This window comes from Corylus avellana, chromosome 3, assembly GCF_965113065.1.
Source record: "Corylus avellana chromosome 3, dhCorAvel1.hap1.2, whole genome shotgun sequence".
NCBI lineage: Eukaryota > Viridiplantae > Streptophyta > Magnoliopsida > Fagales > Betulaceae > Corylus > Corylus avellana.
The window spans coordinates 18,260,656-18,284,276 of NC_142492.1; the positions used below are offsets into that span (position 1 = coordinate 18,260,656).

The following is a 23,621-nucleotide window of genomic DNA, read 5'->3' on the forward strand; positions in this document are numbered from 1 at the left end:
ACTAACCGTTGGTATGTAGCTCCTGCATTTTTTAGTCTGAATGGCATGACTCAATAACAATACAGATCCGTGTCGATCATGAAGGCTATTTTTTCTTGGTCGGACTCGTGCATGGATATCTGGTTATACCCTGAGAATGCATCCATGAAGCTTAATAACTCATGTCCCGAAGTTGAATCGACAAGCTAGTCTATCCATGGCAAAGGGTAGTTGTCTTTGGGGCATGCCTCGTTGAGATCAGTGAAGTTGACACACATTCTCCATTTCCCATTCGACTTTTTCACTAGTACCACATTTGCCAACCAGGTGGTGTATTGGATCCCTTTAATGAACATACCTTCACGCAACTTTTTGACTTCTTCGGCATCAGCCTTACTTTTCTCAGCCGAGTAACCTCTCCGTGTCTGTTGTACTGGCTTGAAACTAGGATTAGCGTTCAACTTGTGCACCATGACCGAAGGTGCTATTCCTGGCATGTCCTTATGACTTCAAGCGAATACGTCACAATTCTTGTGAAGGAAGGATTTGAGCTTTTCTTTCACAATCGAATCTAGCTAGGATCCAATTTTGATGACCTTATCAGGCTTGTCGACCGAGAATTCCTCAAGATCTTCGACCGGTTCACCACCCCTTAATTGCTATCTTTCTTCCTTACTGATGATCCCAGGGGCCGGAGTCCTCGGGCACTCCTTCATAGAGATGTTGTAACATTGTTAGACAGCTCATTGATTGCCCCTTATTTCTCCAACTCCATGATCCGTCGGGAACTTCATCTTGAGATGCAGAGTCGACGTGATGGCTCTCAGTTCATTGAGAGTCGTTCTTCCGATGATAGCATTATAGGCGGATGGTCGACCGACCAATAGAAAACATATCATCACTATTGTCTCTCTTGGGTATGATCCAGCCGTGACTGGTAGTTCAAATGATTCGACCCGTTGCACTTGTTCCCCTGTGAATCCAAACAAGGGGCAGCTAGTTGGGACGATTCTCCTCTGCCCCAGATTTAGCTTCTTAAATGCATACCAATATAGAATGTGTTTCGAGCTCCCATTATCCACCAAGATGCGATGGACGTTATGGTTTGCCACTGTTAGGGTGACAACCAGAGCATCTGTGTGAGGGTACGATACACCCACATAGTCCGCATCCGAGAATTCAATCACCATCTCGTTTCTTCAGGATTGCTTCATTGGCCTTCCTATAGTGTAGACTTCATGAGAGCTCTCCAGTTGTTGGGCATAGGCCTTCCTCGCCCTTCCTGACTCACCTCTCCCCGCGAATCCGCCAATTATGGTGTGGATTTCCGAGATGTTTGCTTGGTTTTAAGGCTCACGAATTAGGCGGGCAAGCCTTCCTCTAGATTCCTCATGTCTTGCTCTCTCCTCCTAAGGATGCCTGTTGTGATTTTTGCGGCCGGAACTTCTGCTTCGATAACATTCTTGCCACCGTTGATCTAAGGGAGGGCTGTAATTTACTTATCGGACGTAATTTTTTCAAGGAGGGGATGCTCTTTTTTGCTCTCCTAGGAATCGAACGAGTTTACCATTTTTGATAAATGTTTCGATGAGATACTGCAAAGCAATGCAGCCTTCTATGTAATGCCCATTGACCTCGTGGAACTCATAATAGTGATCTGAGTTCTGATTTTGTGGAGCCCCAGGCGGTCTTTGATATTCCGGATCTTTCTTGACTTCCATCAAGACCTCGGAAATGTTGGCGTTGAGCAGGGTGAAATTATGATTATTGAATTTCTTCTTTAAGTTTTTCGGGGCGTCGATCCCCAGATGATCCCTCATCTTCTTTTCTTCTAGTTTCTTGGGAGTTTTCTGAGCTAACCTCATTGCTCTCAAGGTCACTTCCTCGTTAATAAATTCCTCCACTTTCTCCAGTAGCCCCTGGAGGTTGTTCGGTTGCCTTATCGTGATTTTTCTTGCCACCGGCTCCTCGGGTGAGATATCGTTATAGACGGCAGAAAAGATTACGACATCTGTAGGATCTTCTACCTTCAATTTTTTTTGTATTGAACCGAATCATGAACTCTTTCAAACTCACCTCCTCTCGTTGGTGGAGCATCAATAGATACCCAGAAGGCTTCTTCCTTTCTCTAGAACCCAGGAAGTGAGTGAGGAAAATTCCAGCCAAATCCTCGAAGGTAGCCACAGAATTAGGCGATAGGCTTCAGAACCACTCTCTAGCATTTCCCAAGAGCATGGTTGGGAAAGCTCTGCACACAATTTCATCGAGTATGGCGTGCAACATCAGGTGCATGCGATAATTATCCAGATGCTCGGTCGAATCTCTGACTCCACTGTAGCTCGGGATCTGGGGTGTTTTAAATTTGTTGGGGAGCGGGTGATCAATTACCTGTTTGGTGATGGGTGTCTCCGTCCCGGCGAAGAGCTTGCTCACCACTGCAGTCTTGTACTTCTCCTTCTTCTCCATAGCCTCCAGTTTGGTCTTACGTTCTGCCAAGGCTTTGTCTACTTCTCCTCGCAGAGCCGTAATTGGCTAAGGTTCCGCCATGTTACGGGAGTTTTTGCCTTGATGGGTGTGGCTGTGCAGGGGATGGTGACTCTTGCGTTGTTGGCTGTGATTGTTATAATGGAGGTCTCAATTATTGGAGCGATGACAGTGACTTCCTTGCCCATCCGACAGTTCAGCCTGATTGATTTGAGAGATGGAGAGGGAAATCGGAGGCGCAGTTCTTCATTCTGCTGGATTAGAAGTGCCATTTGTGCTTCGAGAGAAGCAATACGCTCCTTGTCGCCGGTTTTCTGATGCACCAGTGGTGGCCTTTGATTGGCCTGGAGTGGTGGTTCTTCGGTATGGGCTCGGCTTCTTGACCTTGTGTTCACCATTACTGCGAATAATATTTTTGTGAAAACAGCTAAGTCGTTCCCATAGACGGCACCAAACTGTTGAAGCAGTTTACGGTACAGTGAATTCAAGGGGATCCAAGCCTCCAAGCTACTCCTTTCTTCCTCACGCTTCTTATTAGACCTACAAAACTAGAGCACACGTTAAGAGGATGCGCCAGATGGTGGCCAGCGGTTCCTTCTCTGATGCTTAAGTCAGTGTTTATGTAAACTCAGTATGTCTCTTAGAGTGTTCGTGGTGTACCTTTGAAGAGAGGTCTTTTATAGTCGATTACGCAGAGGTGACTATGATGATCGGGCGGAGGATCCGAGATTTGGGCATAACAGTTGATGGAGTTAATATTTGTGTCTCCTGTCATTATGGTTGGTAAGAGGCCGTTACCTGCATTGATCGGATTCCGAGGATGGCGTGTAACTGTCATGGGCCTTTATAAGCAAATCGTAACTGCTCTGATGATCCCGCTACGTGTGAGTTGTCTTATCATAGCCGAGTTGTATTCTGTCTGTATTGGATGCACCTGGATGTTAGGTGTGGGAGATCTGCTGTGGCAGAGCAGTTGATCCCTGGTCGACCGGGAGTGCTACAGATGACATTGCCTTTAGTCTGTTCCATGCTGGGCCGCATTCATAGGGCCCATTTGGATGTATCGGGCATTCTTGGGATGTTGGGACTTTTGCCCACGGGTTTAGGCAAAAGATGTAAGTGTAACAAACCATATTTTTCACATCAAACATTTGGGAGATGAAAAAGTATACAAGTATGGTTTTGAACACCGAATAGAAGCAATTTCTAAGACCTAACAAGGTGGCCCAAAATGACTCATGCTGTAGCCACGGGTTGAGAATGGATCCTTCAGGATTACACACAACCACGTGCATACGCACAACCATAATTATAAAAGGAAAGAAAATTTGTATGGGTTTAGAATGTTAGCTCTATGTCAATGACATAAGAGGATAACTTCTATAAGGAGCTGGTTTACACTAGCTTCTTTGTGCCCACCAATCAGCCATTGACACCTCAACATATCAGAAAAATCTTAAGCTTAAGAAATAAACACTACCACACTGTTAAGTGCTAAAATATTCATATTTTTAGCCCTTAACTTACATGTTTTAATCCTTTAGTTTTAGTTAATTTTGTCATTTTAGTTTTTTTATGTGTTTTCCTTGATTTTGTAGGTCATTGGAAGAAAAAGAAGAAATTTCAGAAGTTTTGGACTTAAAAAGAGCTATTTTGGAAATTGGAAGGCTCTGGTAGAGCGATCGATTGCAGGGGAGCTGCGATCGAGTGCACTACAGGCGAGGATTGCAACATGCAAGGCAACCACAATCGAGCGCAAGCACAAGGAGGATCAATCGCAAACCTGCAATCAATCGCACACGGGCTGCGATCAAGCGCACCAGTGCGTGAAGACCAAGTCAGCCACCAGCCTTAATAAGAAAGAGCAACTTTTAGGGTTTTGTAGCTTAGTGCAAACTAGGGCTCAAACCCTACGATTTTTAGGGGTTCTAGAGTATTCCTAAAAGCCTATAAATAAACCGTTAAGCCTCTAGAATAGAGAGACTTTCGAAAGAGAAGAATTTGAGCTCTTTAAGTTCTAGTTTCGGGTTTATTCTTTTCCTTTCTTTAATTTTATTTTATGAAGATGTTTAACATCAACTTCATGTGTAACTAATTTATTTAGTAGGGCTAGATTGAAGCCCTAGTTATATTTAGTTGATATTCAATATTGGCACCCTTTTGATGATCGTGTTGTGATATCTAATTTGATTAATTCCTGTTTTCTTGAATTCCTCATATGCATGTGTGGTGAACTAGTTAATTAAATCGATTTGGACGATCGAGTCCTGGGTTTAATAAGAGTAACAAAAAAAATTCACACCGGGTTCTTGGGTTAATCAACATAGGGAACGGGAGGAGTAAACACCCATGCTCTAGGCCTGATGTGTTTGTCGATTTTCATAGTTTTATGCTTTCTTAAAAAATAATTTAGTAGACACCCATGCTAAATCTTTTAAGAAAGAAAAGAATTAGAGTTGACATCCATGCTTAATTCGTTGCTTAGGGAAATCAATAGCTTAAGGAGTAGACTCTAATGCCCTTAGGTTGACAAACATTAGATATTTATAACATGATCAAAATATTGGCATATTGATATATTAGCTAAATATAATTAGTGGTGGATATCAAAGCCCTACCTTTTTATGATTATCAATTCAAATCCAATCTTTGTTTTATTTTACTTTGGAAATTAATTTTAAGCAAAATTTAGCAATCCTAGTGGGAATGACCCTGTACTTACACCCTATACTACTATGTTGATCTCATGCACTTGCAGGTAAAACATCCAATTATTTGCTTATTAATTTAGATAGGTAATTGTGACAACACACACTAGATTATACAAAATATAAAAAGGAAAATAATTAAAAAACCAATTCATTATTTAAAAAAGAAAAAGAAAAACAAAGGAGTGGCTGGCTGGCCACCCCACCCCCACTTGGGGTGGCTGACAACCACCCAAAGGGAGGTAGGTGTGGTTGCGCCAGCCACCCTTAGCCCATCTGGGGTAGTTGGCGAGCCACCCCGTGGGCTGGGTTGGCCCGCGCAACCATCCCAGCCCATCTGGGGTGGTCGGAGAGCCACCCCAGATCTACCTGGGTGGCCCGTGCGGGGCACCTCTACCCATGGGGTGGCTCGTCGGCCACCCCAGATGGGCTGGGGGTGGCCGCGTGGGCCAACCTATCCCACAGGGTGGCTCGCCGGCCACCCCAGAGGGGCTGGGGGTGGCGGCAAGCCACCCTCAGCCCTCTTGAAATTTCTTTTAAAAAATGGAAAAACTTATATAATCTGGTGTTTTTGGTGCTTATTTGAAATAATACAATAATCCTAAGTGGCCTATTTTTATTAGTGGGCACAAATAAGCTAGTTTAGATCATCTCCTTATAGAAGTTATCCTCATGAAATATATGATTTTATGAAACATTTTTCTGAATTTATATTACTACTTCATTATCGCAAAATGTTTTCAATTCAACTGTTTTAAAACGATTGGATGTATTATTGACTGAGTTATCACTCACTTTTATTTATGGGGAAAGTCCACTTAACCCTCTCAAACTTTTACTTAATTGACAATGTCCCCCCCAAACTTTCAATTGTGACAATGTCCCCCTCAAACTACAAAAAATTGTCAATGTTCCCCCCAATGACGAAATTACCCTTAGTAAAATTAAAAAAAAAAAAAACTAAAACTTCTAGAAAAAAACCTAAAACTAACAAAAAAAATAAAATAAAAATCCAAACGTTGGCCAATTTTTTTTTTTTTTTTTTTAAATGAATTTTATAAGAAAAAAATTTAAAAAATTTCGATTTTTTTTTTAATAAAAATTGAAAATTTTCTTTTTAATTTTTGTTTTGTTTTATAATTTATTTAAATAAAAATTTACGTTTTAAAAAAAAATTAAAATTTTTTTGTTTAAAAAAAATTGTTTTTTTAAAAAAATATTATTTTTAAATTAAAATTTTTCGTTTTTTTTAAATCAATTTTTTTTTTGAATTTATAGGGGTATTTTTGTCTTATTGAGAAATCTATAAGGGCATTTTTGTCTTATTGCTAGTCTTGAGGGGGACATTGACAATGTTTTGGTAGTTTGGAGGGGACATTGTCACAACTGAAAGTTTGGAGGGTGATATTGTCAATTAGGTAGTAGTTTGAGGGGGTATGTGGACTTTACCCTTTATTTATTTATTTATTTTCCTTCCAAATTTGGAGCAAAGGGATTAGGCGACCGAAATGATTGGGCACAATGAAATCATATTAAGTTAGTTATGAAGCTTTTATTGTTTTGAACTTAAATATCTTATTATGTTTCACATTAATAACAAGAAGTTGTTTTTGGTTTTTTTGTAATTTACTTGCGCCTCCGCGGTTAACGACCCAATTTCTTTGCTCTTTCTTGTTATTTTTTTAGGCTTCTTTTAATTTCTTGGCGCCTCTGCGTTTATGTTGCTTTGTTTTTTTGAGTGAGTTTATTTTGCCTTGTTTGGTATAATTTTAGAGGGAAAAGAAGAAGGGCCACGACAGTTGCAGAGTAGCAGAAGATGAGATCATCAAAACAGAGAGCATCAGAGAACAATCGGAGCATCAGCGGTCAGATGTACACCCTCCATCAGCGTCTCTACCATGCTCTCAACCTCGGCACCAGGTCACCTCCCCGTGAACTCGTTGTGAATTTTTTTTTGTTCTTTTAATAATTAGGCGAAATTAAGGATATTTGATGAAAAGATTGTGGGATAATGGCATTTATCTTTATGACTATTTTTTATTTTTAACATTTTCGAATTAGGAATTCTTTCCGGACTATTAATTTTCGTTATTTGTTGTGTGTTCTTATTTCTTGCGTAAAAGTTCTAGTTCTTCCTTATATTTTCCTTAATTTGTTGCAAAATTGAGTAATTCGCTTCAGCTTATGTTCTTATCTTGATCATTAGATACTTCTGTGACGAGTCTGTAATTGGAAACAATCTTGATCATTAGATGCTTCCGCCACTAACATACTTTTCAAGACAAATTACAAAAGCTTTTCAAAAAAGCAAAATACTTTTCATAGAACGGTTCTGAAAAAATAAAATACAAAACACTTCTAAAATAATAACTGAACAGATTACATTTTTTTTTTTCATAGTGTGAAGACGCTCTTTGTACAATTTCTTTCAGGTGGTGAAGGCTTTTTTTGTTACAAAAAAGAAAAAGAAAAAGAATTAAAAATAGAGGCTGGCATGGTAGCCACTAGTAGTCACCTAACCCATGATGGCGGCAGCCACCTTGGTGGCCACTGATATGTCCGGCGGCCCCGTGATGGCTGTCAAGATTGTTTGGCGACTCTGCATTGGCTGCTAGGATCAATTGGCGATCCCGTGGTGGCTGCTGAGTCTAACTCCAACGTTTTTTATTTTATTTTATGGAAACACTCTTTAGCTTTTTGTTTTTCAAAAACACCCCTAAAAATTTTTACCTAACTAATTTTCTTTTGTGGACCTCAAATACAAAAAATTTTCAAATGTGCTCCCATCACATCAATTATCATTTTTTACCTTTTTCATAACTCTTTTCAAAACCCAAAACACTTCTCAAAACATTACCAAACCTAGCTCCAATGTCCATTTAGGATAAGAGATTAACTTTTTTTTTTTCATTAAATTCTTATGTTTTCAAAATGTAACCTAGCTCCCCCTTTTGTAGGTGGTTCTTATTGAGCTAAAGACAAAAGAAGGCTATTAAGCTAGATAATAAAGATAAAACAAGACAAGGAAATAAATAAAGCAAAACAATTAATTGGTCTTGTGCAGTTCTTGCAGTGCCAAATACTTTAGGTTAGGCTTGCGTGTCCTATCTGACTTGTGAAGCCCATCATTCGCCCCCCTTCAAGTGGGACATTGTCCTTAAGGTCCACAAACCCAACGATAATCATGGATTCCTTGTGGTTGCATGGACTCCTGGTCATGTGTCACATACCCCCCCATATTTGGCTTTCCACCTAACCTGATTTTTCTCCCCTCCTTCTGAAACTGTCTCAAGCAAGAGAACCTGGAGTCAATTAAAACAAAACCCACTCATCCCGCTTCTCCATCTCTTCCCATCAATACGAGATTGGCTGAAGTTGCCTGTCGGTGTAGCGGCACATTAGGAATGTTGTGTAGACCACAACATTAGGGGAAATTTTGACACGTGATAATCTGCGGAAAAGGATTATTGTGGTTGTTGAGTGGTGCTATATATGTAAGAAGAGTGGAGAGTCCATTGATCACTTATTCCTTCATTGTGATATCGCTAGGTAACTAATTTTTACTTTGTTTGGGGTGGAATGGGTTATGCCGAGACTGATCATTGATTTGTTGCACAGTTGGGACGGTTCGATTGGGTGGGGTACAGTCAAGGAAGTATGGAGGCTGGCTCCATTGTGTTTAATGTGATGTCTTTGGCGCAAAGGATTGCTCGGCATTTTGAAGATGTAGAGACATTGGTGATAGAGTTGCGGAAGATTATGCTTAACATGTTACGTATATGAATCGTGGCACATCATAGCTTGATTGTTTCTACATTTGCAGATTTTTTGACTTTATGTTCTTTTAGTTCTTCCTATTAGAGGTTCTCTTCTATACTCCATGTGTATTAGGGTTGTGCCCCTTTGCGCTTTATTAATTATATGAAATTACTTACTGAAAAAAAGGGACCTAGGTTTCGTGGCTTATCGACAATTGGTGGTGGCTGCAATTGAAACAGCTTTACGGTGGGTTTAAAATTATCAGAATTGTCAGAGCGTTGCTGCCTTGTAAGCCGATCATCCCTAATCTGTCAATTGAAACTGCTTTGTGCCAATCAATGCAGATTGTGGCCACCCACTATGTGGTTAGCAAACTTCTCAAACTCCTATTGATAATCAAAGAGGGAACTAGTTTGTGAATGCGTGATAATGCTTCATTATAATTCACATAGTTGGTCCAAATCGTCCAAATCGCCCCATAATTTCTCTCTTGAACATTGCCAAGACAGAAATTTTTTTTATCGCAATATACCTGTTGTACTCTCTGCCACAGGTGATTTGCCTCCCCTTCAAGATGAAACAAATCTAGAAGAAATCATTGCTTGATTGGCGTCTAATGAAAGGGAAAGAACTGCTCGATAGAGTTCAACCAAAACATGGGCTATTCTTCACCCGCGATGCCTAGAAAGTCCAATTTAATGTGCCACACCCATCCTACTGTCGCTCCTTCGCTTCCAGGCTTAACCCACCCCAGTGGATCGCAACTACGCGGAAAGTACGCCGTGCCATCCCTATGGTGTGATGGATCACAATTGTGTTGAAAGTACACCCCTTCACTGCGATGCATTATTGCGTGTGACTGGGCTCAACTGGAACCCTAAACATGCTTAGAGGATGTCATACCATACGCATAGTGTATTGGATCATAGTTGTGCTAGAAGTCAACGCAGTGGACTGCTGAGTTGGACAAAGACTCACATTCTAGCGGGGGAGCAACCCAGATTAAGGTGTGAAGTGGTTTTTGCTGAGCGGTGAAGAAGGCCTCTATTCACACGCCGCTCATGAAATTTGCATAGAATAGCCCGACAGATCCTCTGCATACTTCGATGGTCAATTTAGTCTTGAAATATGGGTTGACTCTGTCGGTAGGATCTGCCTAGAATCCGACGGCATGGCTGGACGTAATTGGGCATTGGATAGCAAGCCCAGGATCTCGCACATGGAGTCCTCTAGCCTATGCAATTTTTGCTTTCGTGCCACACAAGCCCTCTTCCATCCTTTGTATTCCCTCACATACCTCCAAAAATTCGGCTTTTAGTTTCTCAATACATTCCTTGTTGGTTGTCATGGCTCTAATGCCAATTTGTAAACACCCACTCTTTGTTTAGGGTAGGGGTAAACCTCATTTAAAAAAAAAAAAAAAAAAAAAAAATTCTTTTGTTTTCAGAATATAACATAGATTCCCCTTTTATAGGCAGTTCTTAGTGTGCTAAAGACAAACTAGGGCTTATTAAGCCAGATAATAAAGACAAAACGGGAAAAGGAAATAAATAAAGCAAATCAACTAATTGGTCTTGTGCAGTCCCTCCAATGCCAAATTGTTACAATCCTGGTGTCGCACATGGGTTAAATCTAATCTTAACCATGTATACATAAGCTCTTGGGCACCCTCTCCTTACAAGCTGGTTTTCGAGGGTAAGTTCTACGAAAGGTTTGTATCATTTGGTATCAGAACCATTCAAAGCCATTGCATTCACTTTTTGCTATTTAGTATGTGATAACAAACAAGCTTGAAGCTACCCCAATTATTTTTTTATAAGGGTATTGAGACGATCTCTTTAGATTCGCGACTTATATTTTAGGGCAAAATATACTTATACCTCAAATTGATACCCATTTTGCAAAGACATCCCAAACTACTATTTGTGATACAGAAAATAGCACACGTGAGATGCACGTGCAAAATTTAGACTTGAAATACCCAAATTAACCTAAAAATTATTATTATTATTATTATTTTTTAAAAAAGACACCAATCAATTTTTTTTTGGTTTTGTTTTTTTTGTTTTTGTTTTTTTGTTTTTTTTTTTTTTTTAAAATGAGGTAAGGAGGTGGTTGGCCACCCCCACAAGTGGCTGAGGGGGTGGCTGAACCACCCCTAGCCTCAAGGTGTGGTTAGGCCACCCATTTTATTTTTATTTTTAAAAGTTTGCATTTTTTTTTTCTCTGCATATATTTTTTTAAAATAATTTTTAGGCAATTTGGGCATTTCAAGTAAAACATTTTCACGTGTATATTACGTGCACAATTTTCCATCCACTTTAACGCCAACATTTAACAAGGGGCTATATTGCAACAAATTGGTTGTTTTTTTTTTTTTTTTGATAACAAATTGGTTGTTTGAGGAGCCAAGTGTCACAAATGGTAGTTTTGGAGTGTGTTTGCAAATGGGGTGTCGGTTTTAGGGGGTAAATATATTTTCCCCTATATTTAGTTCACCAATTGATAGTCCATGCCATCTGGGGTAACTTTGATGGTCTCAGATTAATGGTCAGTTTCACATCTTGGGTTTGGTTGATTTTCTGTTTGCAAATGATTTTTTTTTTTCCTTTTGAAGTAATTCATGGATGAATAATTACATTGAAACAACATAATGTGCATCAGCAGATTTTATGATGACAACACAAGGAAATGGCAGTCTACGGATATCGAGATACAAAGACATGTGGTCCGCTCAATCGCTGCATTTCTTGATTCTATATCTGGAGATACAATACACCATCCCCTTGTAAAGGTATTCGAAGATATTCATGTTTTAGATTTTAAATAAAAAAAAAAAATACTATCATGTTGTTCAAACCCTGGTGCATTAGATTGGCTGTAGTAGGTGTAGAACTTTTGATTTATTCCGAGTATTGAAATCTGTGGTTGTGTTTTGTTCTCTGCAACTGTGATGCTGTAAACATATGCCACCACCTTAAGACAATTTTGAAGCTGTTGAGAATACACTCTGTTTTAACTTCAGTGATGCTTCATTCATATGTATGAAGTCTTCATGCTTTTTTTATACATATATGGTTTTTTTATACTGTGTGTTTGCATTGAAAATTTAAAATTCAATTTAAGAGATGAAATGGATGGAAAAATATGGTATATGGACTTGAGATATCAAATTTATCTGTAGCTAGAAAATGCGTCTTATCATTTTGAGGAAGCTTGATAGTGTGTTTACCAAAAGTGTCAGATCAGGAAAAAAAAGAAAAAAGAAATAAAGAATGGGACTGTTGAATCATGTTTCCATTGTTACGGAACATGATATCAGTATTTTCAAAGTTAGCTGTGCCCAGGTCACTGCTAATCTAGTCTTGTTGATATGATGTGCTTGGGATTTTTGGCAATGCACGATTCCAGCTAATGTTTGCATCCATATTTTTCCTTTCATTTCCAGGATTCAGTTTCTGATATGGTTGGGGCATTGGTAGGGATTCTTCAATATAGAAATGGATCCATGCTAAATATAGCAGCAAATGTGGTAGAAAAGTTGGTCAACATTTTACCGAATTCGGTAGGGCAGCCTTATGTGTTAGATCTAGTTTATGCTCTCTCGAAAGTATTATCTTTACATCATGTAAACATTCCTATATCATGTGTTACTGCTTTGAATCTGATTCTCTTGAATCTGAATATCTTGAATCTGAACTCTAAGAGTGAGAAAGCAATTTGGGAGGTTTTGGAAGAAACAAAAACTGTTGCTCATATTGTTAGTAACATACATTCTGGAGGTATGGTGCCAAGTGAACATTTTCAAGAGATGGCTTCACTTTTGAGTACAATATTGTGGCGGTGGCCTCCATCTAGGTATCCTGTTTGGACTGATGTTAAACTGATGGAAACTTTAGAGGCTATATTTGCAAAGCCAGATTTATCTGTTAAAGTTGCAGTTTTGAAGTTGTATTCTGCTTTAGGTATGAAACTCTGACATGTAAATTTGTCCTTTACATTCCTTAGTTTTGAAATTCGTAGTTTAAGAATATACAAATTCTCTTTACCAGCTTTATGTGGTAGTGGGGCCAAGAATCTTATGGAAAATGGAGAAGCCTTTCTGCAGATCATTGTGCAATGCATGGGCAGATCATACCCTCATTCTGTTCAGGTGGAGGGATTTAGACTTGCCCAATGTTTAGTGGTAATATTTGTAAGTTTGTTCTTCTTGGAAGATAACCTATTGGGATACTTAGATCTTTATGATGACCTATTGTGTTTCATTTATTGTCAGAGAAATGAAGAAAACTGTTTGAAATTGTTGAGCTTGTTTGGCGAGCCTATTGTTAATGCCATAGTAAGTGAGATGCGCAAACAGAACTCGCTTTCTGGAAAGGCTGCAAATGACCAATTATCTTTATTAAGGGAGGCATGTCGCTTAGCTCTGATTACTCGTTGGGCAGGCAAGCATCACATTTATTTTTGGAAACAAGGGATTGACAGTGTCCTCCTTGGTCTTCTCTTAGAAGATTTTCACGACAACTTATATCAACATTTCTTGTCGTTGAAGGAGCAAATGTCCATCGCGCAGCAGGTTCTCAGTTCCAATTATCTTCATGCTTTGAGGGGTTATATCTGGGATATTCTTGGATGGCTTGCAACACACTGTGGGGAAGATTTCAACCCCAAGGCACATGGAAATGAACTCCACCTCAACATCCTTATTACATGTTCATGGTAATCTACCATCATTAAACTATTTTTTTTTTTTGAAAAAAAATTGTTGCCTTTTGTTTCTTCTTTTGGGATGAAGATGTTTTTCAAATTCCGGTGATTCATCAACTCTTTTGTTTGGGTGGTAATTAATTTTTGTGCTTACTATTCTGTTTACGTATTTTTTTTTTTCATAGCTGGTTCTTTGTGGACACAATTCGCAAATGGTGTCAAATATGTGAAAACGATGTTGTTGATGCTGTCAAAAGTGAACCGGCATCAAGGGCAGTTCTCATGATGATTTTTTCTCCATGCAAGTATATTGCCTTAAGGGCAAGATCCACACTATATGAGATACTGAAGCCAAATGGCAAGGAATATCTGAAACACGTACTGCATACCCTAAGTTATACAGCCTCCGGTAGCAACCTTGGAATGCCAAATGTACTTAAACTTGTCATTAACTTGATTGGCTTGACTTGTTATTCAGTTTTACCACAATATCAGAGGCACGTTATCAAAGGTGAAGGGATAAAGACGCTACTGGTTCTTGTAAAGTGGTTCTTAGAGAATGATGTCCGTATAGGAAGGCTGAGCTTTGCTCCTCATTTGCTTTTTCCATTCCATGAGAGGAGTTGTTGTTGGGTTTCTACAGAAGACTGGGAGGGCAAAGACATTCCTTTGCTTTATAGTTTGTGGGTACTAGCTGAGTTAATGCACAACTTTGGTTCTGGTAGAAATATTCTAGACATATTTGCTGGTGAGACGGCGTATACTGAAGCTGAATTAGTTAGCAAGCTCCAAAAAATCTGCATTGACACTTCTACTCCTGGACTCAGATGGTATGCTGCTTACGTTCTTAGTTACTTTGGAGCCTATGGTTTTCCTAGTAAAATTGAGAAAAGGATTGGGAAAGGACTCAATGAGAAGGAATATGTGGATATGCACCTCATTCTTACGAATGGCGATTCTTTGAGTGTCCATGGTGTTGTTCTTGCAGTTAAATGTCCCTCTCTCCTGCCTTCTAAAGAACTACATCTTGATGAGAATACATTTGATGGTTCTTCAGTTCGAGACTTTACAAGGAAATCGTGTGGAGAGTTACGGAAAGAGATTCGTTTATCAGCTCATGTTGATCATCAGGCATTGATGAAGTTGTTGGAATATGTTTACTGGGGATATTTACGAGCAGGAGAGGAACTTGTGAAGAAGTTGAAAACTCTGGCTAAACGTTGTAACCTGCAGCCTCTATTACAGCTGCTTTGTAGGAAAAGTCCAAAGTGGGGCACTCCTTTCCCTAGCTCTGATCTTTCTTTGGCTCTTGGTCCAGCTGGACTTCCATTCTCGTATGATTTTCCCTTTTATATTTTACTTGAGGACATCTTAATTCTGCTTCTTACCATCATTTTTTATTTTTTATTTTTGCAATCTTGGTCGTGTTCTGAATTTGACAAGGAGTTTAATTAAGCTCTACACTTCAGAAGCATACAGAGATCCTTTGCCTTGTTATTTTTCAATTAAAAGGCTGTTTCTGGATTGATAATGCGATTGAGGAATATCTCTGTGACTGGTCACTTAATGCAGCTAGATTATTGATCATCATGATATTAGGGCTAAGAATTGTGTCTTGGTTTACCATATTGAATCATTATAATGAGCGTTTTCTTTTGTATCCTAATATAGTGACTCATTAGTAGGAGCTTGTGGAATGATAATAAGGTGTTTAGTTGAATTTTTAGTTTGGGGAATAAGTGTCCTTGTAGAGAACAATCTTAAATGCTTCCACTGCTTTTTATTTCATTTTCTAATTAACTTTGTTTTTAATCTCAGAGACATCATCTTGGAAGCTAAAGCAACTGAACTGATGTGCTGGACATGTAGTTTTTGCTCTCTATCAGTGCCACATATGCATGTTCACAAGGTTATATTGTGGTCAAGCTGTGATTATATGCAGGCTTTGTTTCAGTCAGGAATGCAGGACAGGTGCATATATGTTTATTTATTTATTTATTTTTTTCCTGGTATTACAATAAGTTGCTCAGAAAAACAGGAAATACTATAACAACAGATGTCCATTTTCCATTAGCTTATAATCTTTCAGGAAAGGGAGGTAATGAAGCTAGTCTGTAGATTCTTATTAATGATGATTTTTCATATTCTGGCTCTTATGTAGATTTAGTATGTGACAAGTGTGTCATTTTGCTAGGGTTCTTTCAGTGTCTGTAAAATGAAATCTATGTAACTGAAATGGAAAATCTATGAAAATGAAATGGAGTTGTTCAATCACCGTAGCCCCTTTTTCCTTCATTTATTTAAATAGAAGTCCGTACAAGAATATTCTGACAGCTATAGGAGGTTTACATGCCACCCTTCATACTCTTAGGAAATTACACACTATTCCACACACATTCACGCTAACGGTCTACAACTTTTTCTTTTTCATTTACATTTTCCTCTCCTTTGGTGTTAGGATTATATATATATATATATATATATATATATATATATATATATATATATCGATGGTAGGTTGTTGTTCTACGATAGGGAGGCCCATGTCGATTCTGCCTTGCAGTTAGCCTTCTCATCTCCGGCAGAGGTGGCGGAAAGGGGAGTTTTGCCCAATGAGGGGGCGGCGAGGAAAATTGTGGCAAGGGATGGCGTTTTTGGGAGATGATTTGACGATGGGTTCCATGTACAAGGCTACGGCGACGATGGATTCCCCAGTTAAGGCGCAGAGGTCTCAACCCAGTATTGCTGACCAAGGTGTTCTGAAGGGAGACTCGAGCATATCTGGTCCAGGGATTTTGGGCAAGCAGCCTGGTAAGGGGGTACCTCTGGAATTCTCTGGGTCTACTGCCGGTGACAGTGAGGATGCCGGGAGGGGAGGTTTTTTGGGGAGCTACTCCGGTGAACATCTTAGGGATGCTTCTGTGCTGGGCATTCTGGGTAAGGAGCCGGGGCTTTGCATAACACAGCTGGATAATTTGGAGGGAATTTCTAAAGTAGTGGAGGGCTCAATTTCCCAGGAATCTTTTATGCCAGAGTCTGTTCAGGAGGAGCAGTTGGAGGTGCAGGAGAGGACTTTTATCATTGAGGCATGCAAGGAAGTTGGCCTATCTTGTGAAGGAGAGGAAGGAAAGCTTGAAGAGACCATAGGGGTTCTAATGGCTGACAACAAAGACAAAGAAGTGGAGAGGGAAGTGTGCACTCCTGTAGTCAAAAAAGGTAAGAGGGAGCTTATTAACTTGCAGTCCTCTGTCAATTTTTTGGAGTTTTCGTCACGGGACAGGAATAAGGGGAGGGTCAGTCGTGTGAAATTATGAAGCTTAAAATTCTGTCATGGAATGTGAGAGGATTGAATGAGAGGGAAAAGAGGTTGAGGGTTAGGAATTTGCTTAGAAGTTGGAAGGCAGATGTTGTTTGTTTCCAAGAGACGAAGATGGACTTTATTTCGTATAGCTTAGTAAGGAGCTTATGGGGATGTCCGTATGTGGAGTGGTGCTTTGTTCCTTCCATTGGGGCGTCGGGGGGCATTTTACTCATGTGGGACAAGAGGGCTGTTGAGATGATAGACGTAGTGCTGGGAAGTTATGTGGCGGCTTGTTCCTTCAAGAATGTTGAGGATGGCTTTGAGTGGGCGTTTGCGGGGGTGTATGGCCCCAACAGAGTCAATGCTAGGCGCTTTCTTTGGGAGGAGCTGGCAGGGGTCATGAGCTGTTGGGACGTGCCGTGGTGTATTGGTGGGGATTTCAATGTTACCCTTTATCCTAGTGAAAGGTCGAGGGGAGCTCTTTCGCGGTCGGCAATGAGGGATTTTGGTGAATTCATATCGGATCAGGGCCTCATGGATCTTCCCTTAGTGGGGGGGATTTCTACTTGGCCTAATAATAACTCTTGGTCTAGGCTTGACCGCTTTCTTGTCTCCCCGGAGTGGGAAGCCCGCCACCCGGATTTGCGTCAGAATAAGATGCTATGGGCCTGCTCCGATCATGCCCCTATTATATTGGACTGTAATTCTCATGGGGGAGGTAAAAGGCCTTTCAAATTCGAGAACATGTGGCTCAAAGTGGAGGGTTTTGTGGACAAAGTGCGCAGTTGGTGGGACTCGTATCATTTCCAGGGCACTCCGAGCTTCATTATTTCCAAAAAGTTGCAAGCGCTAAAGGGAGACATTAGGAGATGGAATGCTCAAGAGTTCGGCAATGTGGGGGTTAGTATTAAGGCTCGTATGGAAGATATTAAAGCATTGGATAGGGTGGAGGAAGAGAGAGGTTTATCCACGGAGGAGATCGAGAAGAGAAGGGTGCTTGCTAGGGAGTTAGAAGTTTCCCTCCTCCAAGAAGAAATCAGTTGGAGGCAAAAATCTAGAATCCGTTGGTTGAAAGAGGGTGACAAGTGTACCAAATTCTTCCATCGGATTGCTAATGCCAATAGAAGACAGAATTATATTTTTTGATAAGTAAATAGAAGACAAAATTATATTGAGTCTCTGAACATTCATGGCACTGCTATCTCTGATCAAGAGGCTATTAGCAGTCACATTACTCGATTTTATGAGACGCTCTTCACAGAGACTCTTAGTTGGAGACCGAGGTTGGATAATCTTCAATTCGATATGTTGGAAGAGGAAGAGTCTTCTAGTCTGGAAGTCCCTTTTGAGGAAAGGGAGGTGTGGGAGGTGGTCAAAAAAATGGATAGGGATAAGGCCCCAGGCTCGGATGGTTTTTCTATGGCTTTCTTCCAGGACTGCTGGGAGGTGATCAAAAAGGACATCATGGCTGTTTTTGTGGAGCTCTATGATCGAGGCAAGTTCGAAAAAAGCCTCAATGCTACATTCATTGCTCTTATTCCGAAGTCGCATGGGGCATCCGATTTGAAGGACTTCCATCCTATTAGCCTTGTGGGGGGGATTTATAAGATTATTGCGAAGGTGTTAGCCAATAGAATGAGGGGAGTCATGCACCGGGTCATTTCCAATCCGCAAAATGCGTTCGTCAAAGGTAGACAGATTCTGGATTCGGTGCTTATTGCCAATGAATGCCTGGACAGCCGGCTCAGATCTGGGGATCCCGGCCTCTTATGTAAGTTGGATATGGAGAAGGCTTATGATCACTTGAATTGGAAGTTTTTACTCTACCTTTTAAAAAGGTGCGGTTTCGGTGAGAAATGGTGCTCTTGGATTGAACATTGTATCTCGTCGGTGCGGTTCTCGGTGTTGATCAATGGTTCGCCTTCCGGTTTCTTTGGGAGTTCGCGTGGGGTTAGACAAGGCGACCCTCTCTCGCCTTTCTTGTTCATCATGGTCATGGAGGCTTTCAGCAGGATGATTAATGTCTCTATCAGTAGGGGTTTCATCAATGGTTTCTATGTGGGTGCCGGTGAGCATGAGCGGGTTTCTGTCTCCCATCTTCTCTTTGCTGATGATACGCTGGTGTTTTGTGGGGCAGCATCTGAACATGTTAGATTTATTAAAGCTCTCATTATTGGCTTCGAGGCGGTCTCAGGGTTAAAAGTTAATCGGGCCAAGTCTGTTTTGGTTCCAGTCGGAGATTCGGTAGAGACGGATGAGTTGGTTGGTGTTTTGGGTTGTGGCACTAGTTCTTTGCCCTTGAAGTACCTGGGTCTTCCGCTAGGGGCGTCCTTCAAGCAGTTGGCTATTTGGGATGACATGTTGGAGAAAATTGCTAGAAGGTTGGCCCCTTGGAAGCGTTCTTATTTGTCCAAGGGGGCGAGGCTCACCCTCATCAAGAGCACCCTATCCAATCTCCCCACCTATCTTTTGTCTCTCTTTCCCATTCCTATTTCCATGGCGAATCGTATTGAGAAGATTTAACGGGATTTTTTATGGGGGGGGGGGGGTTCAAGGATGAGACTAAGTTCCATTTGGTTAGTTGACACGAGGTATGTTCTCCGATTGTTGAGGGAGGGCTAGGGATTCGGAGCTTGCATCTTTTTAATCAAGCTCTCTTGGGGAAATGGTTATGGAGATTTGCAAATGAGGAAGAAGCTTGGTGGAGAAGTATTTTGGTGGCAAAGTATGGGGTGGATTGGGGGTGTTGGCGCACTAAAGTTCCTCGTGGAACGCATGGGGTGGGGTTATGGAAACACATTTGTGGAGTTTGGAGGTCGTTTCGGGGTCACTTCAGATTAGATCCTGGTTTGGGGGGGAAGGTCAAATTTTGGGAGGATTGGTGGTGTGGTGAGACGTCTCTCAAGGATGCCTTCCCGGGTCTTTTTAATATTGCTTGCAATAAGGATGCTTCCATTGTGGATATTCAGGAGTGTGTAAATGGGATGGTTCACTGGAATGTTACTTTCACCCGTAGTATTCATGACTGGGAGGAGATGGCCTTAGCCTCTTTCTTCTCGCTCTTGTACTCATCTTCGATTCGGGGGGAAGGGGAGGACCGGATGTGGTGGATTCCTTCAAGAAAAGGGAAGTTTGAGGTACGCTCTTTCTATAGGATGCTTGCCTTTAAGGTGCCTAACCACTTTCCGTGGAAAAGCATTTGGCGCACCAAGGCTCCTTTGAGAGTGGCGTTTTTCGCATGGGCGGCTGTCCTTGGGAAACCTCTCACGTTGGATAATGTTCGGAAGAGAGGCATCGTTGTGATTAATCGATGTTGTATGTGTGAGTGGATGGGGAGTCCGTGGATTATCTCTTTCTTCATTGTGGAGTCGCACGCAAGTTGTGGGATGTTATCTTCTCTCGCTTTAACATGTGTTGGGTTATGCCTAGAGGCATAAAGGAGATGTTTGCTAGTTGGTGGGCGGGCGGGAGAACGAGTAATGCTGTGGTATGGAAGATGGCTCCCCTTTGTCTTCTTTGGTGCCTCTGGAAGGAAAGGAATGCGAGATGCTTTGAGGATGTGTCGAGGAATCTTGAGGACCTAATTCACTTCTTTTTGTACACTTTATTCACATGGACTACAGGCTGGCTTGTTCCTTTAGTGATCAACTTTCCTGATTTTCTCTTTATGTTCTCTTCTTCTTTCTCCCCTACTTAGTCGCTCTCTTGTATACTACTTGTGTACTTGGGTTGCGCCCCTCTGCGCTCTTTTAATGCATTATTACTTATCAAAAATATATATATATATATATATATTTTTTTTGGGGTGGGGGGGGGGGGGGGGGGTTGGCACGGGGCAGCAGTTGCTATGTTTTTCTTCTTAATAATTTCAAATTGTAGTACTTTGAAACATCTTTTATGAATTCATGTGCTTGTTTCTTTTCCTTTTTATTTTGCCAAGAGACAATTGATACCTCTGTTTCCTTTCTTCATCTTCAGTAGTCTATTCTATCTGTGTCCCTGCTTTTAGCCTTCTTTACCCCTCCCTCAGATGTTATTTCATGTGTGCAGCTATTCACAAACCATAAAGGTCCCTGTTAGTTGGGAAGCATTGGTGAAATTAATGGATTGGTTCTACTCTGACAAGCTGCCGAATCCTCCCACTGGATGTTTATGGAATAATATGGATACCAAAGAAAAGCTATGTGAACTGCAACCATATGTAGAGCTTTGTTGGCTTGCTGAGTTCTGGCTTTTGGAAGATGTCAAGGAAGCCTGTTCAGATGTCATTGGTTCTTGTCTTGATTCTGCCAGATACTTGTCCATTAAAATAATCCAAATTGCTGCTAATTTTTCTCTGTGGAAGTTGGCTGAAGTTGCTGCTAGTTACATGGCCCCTTTGTATCGTCAACTATGTGATTCTGGTGAACTTGAAGCACTGGATGAGATGCTAGTTGACATGGTTCGTGCTGCCTCCGTTCGACTTTCTCAAGAGGGTGGTAGTAACTCTAGGTGATCTTGTCTGCCATCAGATAATTTGGAGGATTGGAGATGTTGATAGCAGTGTCGTTTAATAGTATTGAAAACCTAATTTGTTATTGGGATGTCAGGTATGCTCAAATTCATTAATATGTTTTTCTTTTCGAACAAGGTTCCTGTACAGTTGAAGTAAGGCGTGCTCTTTTTAGTGTAAGCTTTATCTATGGTTTAAACATTCAAAAGTAGAATATTTCTTCCTAATTAGAGTTCATCCCATGCTTAATGATTAGTTATGCAAGCCTCTTTTGTCTTGCCACAAAAATCCATTACTGGAAATTTCCCTCATTCCTCAATCCTCTAGCCTCGAGTGCCTATTTCTGCTACTCTGGGGAGCAATGAAGCAAGCCAGTGCAGTGTGACAGTGTCTATGAGACTTCCTTGTTTACATTGACAGGCTCTTCTTCAATCTACACATTTTCCTGATACTCCCCCTGAGCAACAAATCTTGGTGATTGCTCCAGATATTCTTCTTTCAGAGGATCACCATGCAGAAAAGCATTTTACACATTGAGTTGATAGGAAGGCCAATCAAGATTAGGTAGAGAGATTAAAACTCTAATTGAAGATATTCTTGCAACGGGAAAGAGAGTCTCATCAGAATCTATCCTATAGGTATGAGTATAGCCCTTAGCAACCAAGCAAGCTTTTAACCGATCTAGGCCGCCATCAGGATTTAATTTCACAGAATATACCCATTTGTGTCCAACAGCCTGTTTGCCAGGAGAAAGAGGAACAAGTTCCCAAGTGGCATTCGAGTGTCCATTTCTACTTCCATGGTGTGCCTCCAACCAAGATAAGATAGTACATCCTCAACTGTGTTAGGGATAGACACACTAGAAAAGTTAGAAATGAAAGAAGAAAATAAAGGAGATAAGGATTGATAGGAAACAAAGTTACCAAGAGGATTCTTGGTGACAAGATTGAGTACCTTTCTTTTTTTGATAAATAAGTGATTCATTGAAAAGTGCAGAGAGGCGCAACCCTAATACACATGAAGTATACAAAGAAATGCCCTACTAAAGGCAGAAAGAGGAACATAAAGATAAAAATTGAGACATAGTGGAAAATTGAGGCACACTAAAAGCATCGGCCCAATGGAACAAAGTTTGAATAAACAATTTTTTGAGCTCTTCCATTGACCTTTCTTGATCTTCAAAACATCTTCCATTCTGATCTCACCAAATAATCCACATTACACACAGTGTTGCAATTCGCCACACCTCCTTAGCTAAAATGTTACCTCACTGACTGTGCCAACAAGCTAACAATTCTACCACTCTTCCAGGCATGACCCATGTAACATCAAAAAGAGAGAAAACCATACTCCATAAAGCTCGTGCCACTTCACAGTGAAGGAGAAGATGTGACAGACTCGGCACTGTGCTTACACATACAACACCATCCCACCACAATAATACCTCTTTTACGCAAATTATCCAAAGTCAAAATCTTTCCAAGAATTGCCATCCACACAAAGAAACTAACTCTCAATGAAACTTTTACTTTCCATGTACTCCTCCACTGGAAAGAGGGAGCTAGCATATCTATCCTCGAAGAAGAAAGCTAAGAGCTGACCTCAAAGATATGTTGTTTAGAAGGAGTCCACCGCATGCAATCCGACACCCCCATGTGATTACGGAAAGCATATAACTTCTCAAAAAGGGCCATCACCACCTCTACCTCCTAATCCTGGACCGCCCGTGAAAAAGGAACATTCCACTGTATAACACCATTGGCCAGCTGCATATGATCCCTAACCCATGCCTCCTTATTACTCGCAATTTGAAATAATGCAGGAAAAACTTCCTTTAAGGACTAATGCCCTCACCAAATATTGTGCCAAAATCTAATGTGGGAGCCATCTCCTACTCCAAAGCTAATAAATCTCGAGAAAACTTCCCACCTCCTCTGAATATGTTTCCACACCCCAACTCCATAAGGGCCGTCCACCACCTTGGTACACCATCCACCGTTCATGCACCCATGCTTGACTTCTACAACCAACCTCCAATGCGCTTCGCTTTCCGTAGCATATCGCCATAACCATTTACCCAATAAAGCAAGATTGAAAGTGCGCAAGTTTTGAATTCCTAAACCACCATCTTGCATGGGAGAACAAATTTGAGCCCATTTCACTAAATGGAACTTAGGCTTCTCATTTAGAC

General features: G+C 40.7%; 2 protein-coding genes across 3 annotated transcripts; one reads left to right on the forward strand and one right to left on the reverse strand.

Moving 5' to 3' along the window:
- Positions 1 to 722: 722 nt before the first annotated feature.
- Positions 723 to 1,169, reverse strand: LOC148586870 (uncharacterized). Its single transcript, XM_088514373.1, has one exon. It carries the CDS (start codon positions 1,167 to 1,169, stop codon positions 723 to 725), a length of 447 nt encoding a protein of 148 aa, XP_088370499.1.
- A 5,624-nt stretch (positions 1,170 to 6,793) lies between these two features.
- Positions 6,794 to 21,669, forward strand: LOC132176462 (BTB/POZ domain-containing protein). 2 transcript variants are annotated; one of them, XM_059588676.2, is made up of 8 exons: positions 6,794 to 7,091; positions 11,595 to 11,724; positions 12,379 to 12,895; positions 12,983 to 13,116; positions 13,207 to 13,649; positions 13,823 to 14,971; positions 15,456 to 15,608; positions 20,989 to 21,669. In XM_059588676.2, the coding sequence occupies exons 1-8, from the start codon at positions 6,988 to 6,990 to the stop codon at positions 21,431 to 21,433; spliced, it is 3,075 nt and encodes a 1,024-aa protein (XP_059444659.2). In that variant the 5' UTR covers positions 6,794 to 6,987; the 3' UTR covers positions 21,434 to 21,669. The 2 variants fall into 2 exon arrangements, with proteins under 2 accessions (XP_059444659.2, XP_059444660.2); XM_059588677.2 differs by having other exon boundaries at positions 11,598 to 11,724.
- Positions 21,670 to 23,621: the final 1,952 nt, after the last annotated feature.

Excerpts from the sequence above, each read along its gene's own strand:
- LOC148586870 (XM_088514373.1), bottom strand. The coding sequence starts at position 1,169 with ATGGTGATTGAATTCTCGGATGCGGACTATGTGGGTGTATCGTACCCT.
- LOC132176462 (XM_059588676.2), top strand. The coding sequence starts at position 6,988 with ATGAGATCATCAAAACAGAGAGCATCAGAGAACAATCGGAGCATCAGC. Across the intron at positions 11,725-12,378 it reads TACACCATCCCCTTGTAAAG|GATTCAGTTTCTGATATGGT; the intron begins GTATTCGAAGAT and ends TTTCATTTCCAG. Across the intron at positions 13,650-13,822 it reads ATCCTTATTACATGTTCATG|CTGGTTCTTTGTGGACACAA; the intron begins GTAATCTACCAT and ends TTTTTTTCATAG.